This window comes from Labeo rohita, chromosome 15 (genome assembly GCF_022985175.1).
Source record: "Labeo rohita strain BAU-BD-2019 chromosome 15, IGBB_LRoh.1.0, whole genome shotgun sequence".
Lineage (NCBI taxonomy): Eukaryota > Metazoa > Chordata > Actinopteri > Cypriniformes > Cyprinidae > Labeo > Labeo rohita.
The window spans coordinates 28,312,368-28,323,673 of record NC_066883.1 but is presented as its reverse complement, the minus strand read 5'-3'; the positions used below and the strand labels follow the sequence as shown (position 1 = coordinate 28,323,673).

Genomic DNA, 11,306 nt, shown 5'->3' with positions numbered 1-11,306 from the left:
CATACCAGGATGACAGAATTAAGAAATAGTACACAATATTAAATTGAGTTTTAATATTTTATTAGCTAACCAAATACGAAGCTTCCACCAAGAAAAACTATCAAGCGTATAGTTGCCCGGATGAATCTGTGTTATTAGCTTTTACCTGTTGTTAATGGGGAATAATGGAATGTCATGACTGACCAATCAGAATCAAGCGTTCCACAGAGCCATGTAATAATTTAATTTAAAGCATAGCCACACAAATTCAGACTTAACACCTTTTATTTACTTTGAGATCATTCTGAGGTCAAATACAGATTTGAAATCATAACAAGAAATAGTTTAATAGCTTTGATACTGGTTTTGAAATTAAACAGGAAACACTGACATCTAACAATGCCTTTAAAAACTATTAATCTTTTTTTTTAAAAAAGTACTGTATATGCATAAACCCAAATAGGAAATAAAACAGCTAGCAAATAAGCATGTGTCCTATTCTGTGTCCTAAACTCCTGAAACATTGTTGTCTCATTTTAGAGCAGTCAATGCAACTTGTGAAAGAAGTCTGTTAAATGTGTATGTGTATGTGTGTGTGAAAAAAAATGTAACCCCCTTTGTAATCATTAACATTTTTCAGAAGTAACTTAATTACACATTTTTTTCTCAGTAACTGTAACTAATTACAATTACATTTATTTTGTAATTAAATTACGCAATTCCGTTACATTTAACTAGTTACTCCCCAACGCTGGTTATATATATAGGACTAGACTGGGCTGTATGTATATAAATATATTATATTCAGTGGTATGCGGTGGTGTTCTGAAATGAGTTTTTTCCCTCAATAAATCAAATGTAAATTCATGTTCCAGTCACATTTTCTTGGTCAAATAAACATTACTTGCACTATCAGAAAAAGGAAGAAAGAAAAAAATCTATTTTAGATTTTCACATTTACATTAAAGCCAATTGGTGCTTTTAAGCATTTTACATTTATTCCAAAATAATAACTAAAGGCAGTAACAATATAAACAATATGTTTTATTTGTGAACTTATGTTCAGCTATTCTTTTTAATGGTTAACGTCTAACTATTTTTTAATTTTTAGGATCATAATTCATCAAAGCTTGATAAATACTAATCATCCACAGATTTACTTTAAATTACACCAAGCTGATTACTCACTGAAAACTCCCAAAGGTCATGTCTTCAGTCCATTTCAAGTCTTATTTTGATGTAATAAAGTATCTAAGTGTGTGAGTTGTTTACTTACCTTTTTAAATTAGTCGTCTCATTAACGCCATTATATTATTGTTCATTCAGAATGATTCGCCAACGCGCACGAACACAACAGGTCATATCCCATCATATCACGATGGAGGCATTGCCTCCTCTCACATGACTTTCTTCCATTCATGGGGTCTGTCACTCTGTTAAAAGTTAATGGGCGCAGGAGGCCAGAGAGATGCGGACTACCGCATTTTACATGCTGGTGTCACCGCAGGCCGGTCCCCACAATGTCAAAAATTTCAGGTTTTACTATCCTTGTGGGGACATTTGGTCCCCACAATGTAGCAAAAACAATTTTACACACACATACATTTGTTTTTTGTGAATTGTGGGGACTTTCCATAGACTTCTATAGTTTTTATACTGACCAAACGATATTGTCTATCCCCTTGTCTATCTTTCAGAGGGTCCCCACAATGTAGCAAAAACAAGTACACACACACACAAAATCCAGTCAATATATAACTATTAGAAATGTCCACTGTCAACAGTCTTTGCAGAAGAACTTGGCTGTTAGCTTAGACAGTATTTTAAGGAGATTAAATGCCAGACTGAATCAATTTCAAAAATTGTGTAATACAAAGAAAATACAATTGCAGATGTAACACATTCCTGTTAAAACAAAGCTCTTCTATCCCTTAATAATGATGATGCAGTTTGACTACCACAGTAAAACCAAGCCCTTCTTATTTAAGTATAGAGCCAAGAGAATAACAATCCAATCAAGGAAAACCCATTCAATATTTCTCAGCTCTAACAGTAGCATCTGCTGACAGCTAAGAAAAGGTTGGAGACACTGCTCAGAAACTAAAAAAAGAGAGACACACAAGACAAGATGAATATCACAATACAAACTCAGATTCTATCGCTTTCAAATGCGTTTTAATTTCATAGATGGGACTGCACAATTTACATAAATATAAATATATTATTAACCTTCTTATGACACATACCATGAGCAATTTTTCAGTCTTATATCACGGCCCAGTTCTCCTTCAAACAAGCTTACGTTACAAACAAACGCACAAACACAACATTCATTCCTTTCAGCTCTACTCTATGATAAAATGAAGTACATAAACTGGGCTGCGAGGTGATCACAGAATATGGAACAGTTTGGTAAATACGACTATGAATGCCTCCGAAAATGATGTTTTTACAGAAAGTGAGAGATGTGATCGATTGGAATTTTGCGACATATTACTTTGAATGTATACGAGTAAGTTAAGGCAGCTGTAAAACATAACCACAGTTAGTTTCCATAAGCCATTTGGATAAAAATTAATATTCATTTGAAGACCGGGCAACTTTCCAAGGTTTGGCAACTTAAAAACAACTACTTCTTTTAGTCTTAATCATTCATACGAATCACTTTTACATCTCAGTCCAATCCGCTTTTGGGTTTCCATGTTTGAGTGTCTCTTTACATTGACAAAGCGATCACTGTTCCTCAAGCCACGACGGCTTGTCAGAACCTGGTGGCTTCAATTTCACGTTGAACTGTCTGAGAGTCTGTTCCAGCTGCTGCTGGTTTCCAGCGAAATACGCAGAGACAGCATTATGAAACAGCAGGAGCTGTTTGTGCATCACCTTTACCTGAAAATCAACATAAACAAATCTGAAGGAACTGACAAAACTGAGTAATATCTTTGGTGAACAACAAGGATTTCAACATGATACCTTATTCTCCTCCAAGAACTTGAGTTTGATGCTGACGTCACTGTGCAGTCGCTCATACTTGTCTTTATGGATTTGATACTGCTGTTGAGCTATCTCAATGCGCACCATAGCCGCAGCGTCCCGCGGACCCACGCTCAACTCCTCCAGGTCGGTCCTGTAGGCATCGAACTCCAGTCTGAAACAATAACATTAGTACTCATTAGTATAAACTGGTTCAATAAACATGTATAACTTAGCCTAGGATAAAAAAGAAATTCTAGGAAACCACCCAGACATACAAGCTGTGAATGCCTTGATATCATAATTAAAGCTGTCAAATTGAAACTGAAAATTCAGTCATTTAACCAGCATGTTGTTACAAGCTCACAGTTTTGGTTACCGTTTACTTACCATGCACAAAGAGAAGAAATTGTTGAATAAAGTCATTATTTTTGTTTTCTTTGCACACGGAAAGTATTTATGTAGGCTCATAAAATTAAGGTTGAACTACTAATGTCACATGGACTATTTTAACAATGTCCTTACTACCTTTCTGGGCCTTCAACATGGTAGTTGCATTGCTGTCTATGCAGGGTCAGAAAGCTCTTGGATTTCATCAAAAATATCTTAATTTGTTCTCTGAAGACGAATGAAGAATTTAAACGACATGAGGGTGAATAATTATTAACAGAATTTTCATTTTTGGGGGAGCTATCCCTTCAAAATACATTCCTTTATGTTCCACAAAATAAAGGAAGACATAAAGGTTCAGAACGACATGAGAGTGAGTAAATATTTTAATTTTTGGGTGAACTATCCCTTTAATTTTTTTTTTATACAAAAATAAACACACATTTGAGCCACCCTGATCAATTAAACTGCTTTAACCTTGACAGGTTAAAATGTGATTCTTATGATGCAAGTTGTGGGGAAAAAAAAAGAACATGACCCAACAGCCTGAATGTCTTGTGTATGCATGACGACTTCAGACAGATTGACAAACTCAATTGCAAAACGAATCCTAGTGATATGCTTTTGTTAAATGATGTTGAAAAGCAAAGCATAGACTTCTAAAGTCCTGTTTCGTAATTCAGTGACATACCAGGTACATGTCTTCTGCAATAAATGTAAAAAGACTTGGACCTAAATATGAGCAATAGCTGTGGAAATAAATCTGCATTGTTTATTCTTTTGATCTTTCATTCAAAGAAAATTCACAGAATTCTAACCTTTGAAGTAAAACAATGGAAAGTGGGGGGAAATCTCATTATGAAATAAATGTTTTTCTCTAGTTGACAAGGCCACAATTATTGACACCCAATTATTGCGAAGTCCTTTTTCTAAGATAACAGCACAGAGTCTCTCCCATAATGCCTGATGAGTTTGGAAAACACCTAGCAAGAGATCAGAGACCATTATTTCATGCAGAATAACTCCTAGGAAATCCTTTAGATTTCCAGCTCCATGTTGGTGCTTCCCCTTTTCAGTTCACCCCACTTATTTTCTATAGGGTTCAGGTCAGGGAACTGGGATCGCCATGGCAGAAGCTTCATTTTGTTCTCAGTGACACATTTTTGTGTTTTGAATCATTGTCCTGATGGAAGATCCAACCACGACCCATTATTAGATTTCTAACATAGGCCGTCAGGTTTAGATTTTTTTATAGAAACCATGATGCCTTGTATCTAAACAAGATGTCCATGATCTCTTGTAGAAAAACAGGTCCACAACATTAAAGATTCAGCAGTATATTAAACTTTGGGCATGGGGTACTTTTTATCCCTGTTTGCACCAAACCCATCCTGAGTGTTTGCTGCCAAATGGCTCTTTAACAACTGAGTATGCTGGAGTTTTTGGATGAGCAACCCTCCTAAACAACATGTGGTGATGTAGAGGCTATTTGACTTTATTTATTTATTTTTTAACTTTCTGGCTCTAAGACTCAATTAATCTCTGCAGTTCTCCAGCTGTGATCCTTGGAGAGTCTTTGGCCACTCAAACGTTCCTCCTCACCGTGCATTATGATGATATAGACACATGTCCTCTTCCAGGCAGATTTGCAACATTATTTGTTGATTGGAATTTCTTAATTATTGCCCTGATGGTGGAAATAGGGATTTTCAATGCTTTAGCTCTTTTCTTAAAGCCACTTTCTATTTTGTGAAGCTCAACAACCTTGTTCCACAGATCAGAACTATATTCTTTGGTTTTACTTCTTGTGATGGACGATTAAGGGAATTTGGCCTTTGTGTTCCTCTTTTTTATAATCCTGTGTGACAGGAAGTCATGGCTAGACAACTTCATACTCCTAGTCACCCTGGTGTGCGAAAAATGTAAATATGACCGGGAACTATACTTACTTAAAGAGATATTTTACCCATAGGAATTTCCAGGGGTGCCAATAATTGTGGCCAACGTGAACTAGAGAAAAACATTCATTTCATAATGATATTTTCCCCCCACTTTCCATTGTTTTACTTCAATTAAAGATTAGAATTTTGTGATTTTTTTTAAACGAAACATCAAAAGGATAAACAATGCAAATTTATTTCCACAGCTGACTTTGCTCATATTTATCAAGGGTGCCAATATTTGTGGAGGGCTCTGTATGTTAATTTGATTAATAAATCTGTATATCAAGTAATTAATTTTCAGATTTTTTGGCAGTCCTAATTTGAATTTAAGCAGATATTTACACATTTGTAACCTATAACTTATTATTATCAAACATCTGATACCTTGCGTTCTCATACATCTTGATGGTCATGAGTGTGTCCTCCATGGTTTTGTTAACTAGTGTATTAATGCTGGACACAAAGAAATTGATGGCACCCAGGAGCGTCTCTCCATTCTTGCATAGCAGTCTTTGCGTTTCTGCATTATAGCCAAACTCATCCTGGAAAAGTTTAAAAGAAATTTAAGTTAAGGCTAACGTTATTTATAAAACTATTTAACCATCAAAAAGAGTAAAGGCATATTCAGGTTATATTAAATTTGTCACTAAATAAACCTCTGCACCAAAACTACTAATACTGTATCTAGTGCAGGGGTGCCCAAACTGGGTCCTGAAAGGCCGGTGTCCTACAGAGTTTAGCTCAAACCCCAATTAGACACACCTAAACCAGCTAATCAAGCTCTTACTAGGTATTCTAGAAACTTCCCAGCAGGTTTGTTGACGCAAGTTAGAGCTAAACTCTGCAGGGTACCAGCCCTCCAACACTGTGTTTGGGCACCCCAAACTAGTGGAAATTTTCAGAAACTTTGAGAAGAATGTATAACATGCAATGTAATGAAAACACAATCTATGCTAGATATAAACATAAATAATACAAATATATATGACAGTATGTTTTTTTCACCTAAACAAACTTTTTTTTTTTTTTTTTTTTTTTTAGGCAAAAAAGTGTTTGTAACTCTTTCCACTGTAAAAATGATTTTAAAAAAAATGGGACACTATGTTAAGATTCAGTGATGATGTGTAACCAAATATTAATGGCCCAACAGCATAGGCCAGAGCAGGGACACAGACTTATTAGTACCTGCAATTCTGGTGATTTCTGGCTCAGATCAGCAAAGGTGTCTCCAAGGGCCTGCTGAGTCTGCACCATGTTGTAGAAATGGTTGGTGAGCTCACGTGCTAGTCTCAGAATACGCTCGTACTTCATCTTAGTCTCTCTTAGCACATCAATCTGAGCCTCAAGCTCCATGTCCACCGTCTTTGTGCCACGACCAAAACGCTCCGAAAACATCTGTTTTGTGCACTGGTAAAGAAAGGATTGAGAAAGAGATACATATGAATCCCTTCATTGTTTATTTGTACAAACCCTAAATATCACTACATAAATAATCAGAAAATATTTGTGGTCAGTAAAAAAGATAAATTAATGCTTTTATAAAGCAAGGATATGTTCACTTGATCAAAGGTGACAGAAAAGACATTTATACTGTCAAAAGTTTTATATTTCTATTTTTATATAGTTTCTAGTCATCAAAAGATCCTGTAAAATGTATCACAATTTTCTTGAAAATATGAAGCTGCACAATTGTTTTCAAAATTAATGATGCTACTAAAAGTTTCTGGAGCATCAAATCAGCATATTAGAATGATTTCTGAAGGATCATGTGACACTGAAGACTGGAGCAATGACTGCTGAAAATTCTAATTTTACATAGCAAAATATATGCAGCTGAGGTCAAAAGTTTCCATACCCCTAACAGAATCTGCAAAATGTTAATTATTTTAACCAAAATAAGGGGGATCATACAAAATGTTATTTTTTTATTTAGTACTGACCTGAATAAGATCTTTCAGATAAACAACTCCATGAATTTATAAAAATGACTCTGTTCAAAAGTTTACATACACTTGATTTGTAATACTGTGTTGTTACCTGCATGATTCACAGCTGTTTTTTTTGTTTAGTGACAGTTGTTCATGAGTCCCTTGTTTGTCCTGAACAGTTAAACTGCCTGCTGTTCTTCAGAAAAATCCTTTTATTTATACTAAACTATTATTTTCTCTTGTTGACTATATGTCAACATCTTTTATGTGAAATATCTTATTCAGGTCAGTACTAAATAAACAATAGCATGCATTTTGTATGATCCTGATCATCATTTGTATGATTCAAGGTGTATGTAAACTTTTGACCTCAACTGTACATTTTAATATCTAGTAAAAAGCACTTTAAAATTGTTATATTCCACAATATTATTGTTCATAAGGTATTTTTGAAAAAAGAAATTCAGTGAACATAAGACTTCTTTCAGAAGCTTGAAATTACTGTACCTTGTACGTGTTAATGCTCCACTTTTTCACGCTGTCAAATTTCTCTACAGCTACTCCTCTTGCGGCCTCCTCTGACATCATGGATGGGTTGCTGTTGCTGTGGTGCATGCTGGGAGCTGAGAGTAAAAAATGTAAGTACTTATATTATAAATAAGAGAACCATAACAAAATGCACAATATAATTTGAGAATGGACATTCTGGATATAAGCAACACTGTTTTGAATATCACAACCCAGTTGTGTCTATAAAGATCACAGCTTGACTTTATAGACATCTTATGTAATGGACCATTTTCAAACTAGAGAGTTCAAAATTCTGTGAGACTAAAAAATGAACAGGGACAAGAATAAAAGGTGTGATGACAGTAAATGAGTAATGACTGATAATTATGGGCTGAAAATGTGTCTGGCAGTGACAGGAGGGGGTGAGGAGGCCCTGAGATACCTGGGTAATGTCCTGGCTGGTTTGCTATCCGACTGGCGGCTGAATGGCTGGGAGGGATGCCCCTGGATTTGGAGCGGATGTCTGAAATGAATGAATAACAGTGGACGGGTGGAGGAATGGGATGGAGGTTTAGTTTATGTAAAAGGCCTTTAGGGAAATTGCAACATCGAGTGTTCTGTAGTAATGCGGATGAGTAATGCACATGAACTGGGTGGCACAATGATTATTTTGACGTGGCGATTACAGAAAACATAATCAAATGCATGATTTCATAGATTGAATAATCAACATGTATCAAAACAATGACGATTATGATGTATGCATGAACAATTATGATGTTTTATCATAAATGAACAGTGAAAAGCTTAAAAGTGAAAGTTCAGAGGTTTGTTAAGAACAAGGTGACCAAAAGAGATGAAAATTATAGAAGTAGAAGATGAAAGATAAGGTTGCTGCTAAAAGGACTGACTTTGTACAGTGACTGTCAATACAAATCTGCTTAAAAAAAAAACTGTAAGAATTAAAATGAATACAGTATATAGAAACTAATATTCAAAAGTTTGGTAAGACGTTTCTTATTGCTCACAGAGGCTGCACTTATTTGATCAAAAACACAAAAAAACAATTCAAAATAACCCTTTTCTATTTTAATATATTTTAAAATGTAATTTATTCCTGACTGATGCTTAAAAAAAAAATTGTCAATGGTAAAAACAGTTGTACTTATTATTTTTTGTGGAAAAATAATAAGTACACAGTGACAAATCTTTAAATAAAAAATTCAAAACAACTGCATTTGTTTAAAATAAAATTCTAAAATTCTAAAAAATTATTAAAAAAAAAAAATCTTACTGGCCACAATATATATATATATATATATATATAAATAAATGTATTTATTCATTAATATAAAATTAGAACTACATTGTCTTGGCAATTTTCTATTTATTTGTTTTACTTGCTTCACAAACAGACAATAACAACATAAATAAAGGCTCCTCTGATTATTAAGTTGACTAATCAGAATGGATATTCAACTGTGAAACATAATAAATGAAATTTAATAATAAAATTAAAAAAAAAAATCCTCATTGACTGCCACTGTCAGTTAGGTTTGGTATTCTGCCATGTGTATTAGTGCCGTGTTAATGTGTTAAAGCCAATCATGTTATTAAGCATAAAGAAACACCATTAAAAGAATTATTATACAAATATATCAGCTCACAACAAACACATTTTGGTAAACAAACATGTTCACAGCACATTTAAAACAAACAAACAAACAAGAGGTTTATGTTGCACAAGCAAACATGCATCCACCATGCGACTGTCCTCAGCACCCTGTAGAAAAAAGCCAAACGTTTGCTGTTAAAATGCTGACAAACACATTTTACACCAGGGGAGAGAGGGAGAGGAAGCTGTAGGGACAAAGATTCTAAAATAAGATCTTCCATAAAGTTATCATGCATATACACAGACACCTGGTTTGGGTGCGTTGCCACATCTTCTGTCAAAATACTCCGGGTTGAAACGTACAGCTGGTCCTAAACATATACGTCAGTGGAGATGTAAGCTGAACCTTGTCAGGCACATGACTGGATCAAATTAGATGAGAATCTGATACCATTTGGAGCTATTCAAGTGCTCTTTACCTTTGATGGAACTGGTGGGTATGATGCCCTCTGCTGCCCCTCCATAGCCTCCAGACACAATACTGGTTTCATTCAGGTTTGGTCCTGACACCATCACCTGCTGCAAGTCCTGAATATGATGGGATTTAATATTATAGAATGTTATGTTATCTATAACAAAAAGACAAAAACACATTTACCACAAACTGCACACCAGGTGGGGAAAAACACAAGTGGGTATCAAAAGTGAGGATGGAGCAGTGTTATTTCATATTTTACCAAGCCTGCATTTATTTGATCCAAAGTACAGCAGAAACGGTAAAATTTTTAATTATTTTTACTATTTAACATGACTGTTTTCTATTTGAATATATTTTAAAATGTAATTTATTCCTGTGATTTCAAAGCTGAATTTTCAGCATCATTACACCAGTCATATGATCCTTCGGAAATCATTCTAATATGCTGATTTGCTGTTCAAAAAACATTTATTATTATTATTATGTTGAAAACGGCAGAATATAATTTTTTCAGGTTTCTTTGATTCCAAGCTTTTGAATGGTATAGTGTATAATGTTACAAAAGATTTTTATTTCAGATAAACGCTAATCTTTGGATTTTACTATTCATCAAAGAATTCTGAAAAAAAAAAAAAAATGTACTCAACGGTTTTAAATAAAAAAAATTTGTTACTATTTTTGCTGTACTTTGGATTAAATAAATGCAGGTTTGGTGAGCAGAAGAGACTTCTTTAAAAAAAAAAATCCAACTGTTCAAAAACTTTTGACTGGTAGTGTACTTTGGATTTTACTTTAATTTTTTATATTTCATTTTAATTTTGCTTTATCATTGTTTATGTGCTACTGTGGTTTTTTCCCCCTTATTTTCTTAATTTTCTATTAGCTTTAGTTTATTTTAGTTTTTTTATTAAAATAATTTCAGTATTTCAGCTTAAACTTACTTTTAGATATTTGCCTATGCAATGCATTTTAAGTTTTTTCCATCTCATATTTAGATTTTATTTAATCTTTTTCAATTACCCAAAAAATGTTTTATTTATTTTTAGTTAACTATAAGAAGACTGGGATGATGACAGAAAGAAATAAGAAAACAACATTCTAAATTATCCTTTAAAAAAAACTTTACATATAGTGTTTATGTACTAGACTAAAACTGTATATCTATTTTAAAATACAGAATTACATTAATATTAAAGCCTTCCTTTCTACCCAAAACCTTTAAAAATGTGGGAATTCAACAAGCTACCTCTATTAACTAGACATTCTTGGTTCAAGGGAAACCCTATTAAGAACAGTCGCTCTAAAACACATGCAAATTAATCTACTATATTTGCATGACTGCTTTTCATATCTCTGCTTGACTTGTCTGTCCGATAACCAGCTCCTGTTTGTAAAAAATCTCACACCAACATTTGCCCAAACCCCATGATAAGTCCATGCCTACTATGTGTGCAACTATGCAAACCGTCAACCACACTAAATCAAAGGGA

The 11,306-nt window shown here is 34.1% G+C and overlaps 1 protein-coding gene across 9 annotated transcripts in view; it reads right to left on the bottom strand.

Annotated features, from left to right (window-relative positions):
- Positions 1 to 2,644: 2,644 nt before the first annotated feature.
- arfip2a (ADP-ribosylation factor interacting protein 2a) overlaps positions 2,645 to 11,306 on the bottom strand; it is a 13,106-nt gene continuing 4,444 nt past the window's right edge. For 4 of the 9 annotated variants that reach the window (XM_051129841.1, XM_051129843.1, XM_051129842.1 and 1 more), the window contains 8 exons: positions 9,818 to 9,926; positions 9,647 to 9,709; positions 8,166 to 8,246; positions 7,721 to 7,836; positions 6,471 to 6,692; positions 5,670 to 5,827; positions 2,953 to 3,127; positions 2,645 to 2,868 (listed from right to left, as the gene is read on the bottom strand). In XM_051129841.1, the coding sequence (XP_050985798.1) occupies positions 2,713 to 2,868; positions 2,953 to 3,127; positions 5,670 to 5,827; positions 6,471 to 6,692; positions 7,721 to 7,836; positions 8,166 to 8,246; positions 9,647 to 9,709; positions 9,818 to 9,926 (1,080 nt within the window). In that variant the 3' untranslated portion in view covers positions 2,645 to 2,712. Of the gene's footprint in view, positions 2,869 to 2,952; positions 3,128 to 5,669; positions 5,828 to 6,470; positions 6,693 to 7,720; positions 7,837 to 8,165; positions 9,288 to 9,646; positions 9,710 to 9,817; positions 9,927 to 11,306 lie in introns of those variants that run through there. The other 5 variants (XM_051129845.1, XM_051129846.1, XM_051129847.1 and 2 more) reach the window with 3 other exon arrangements.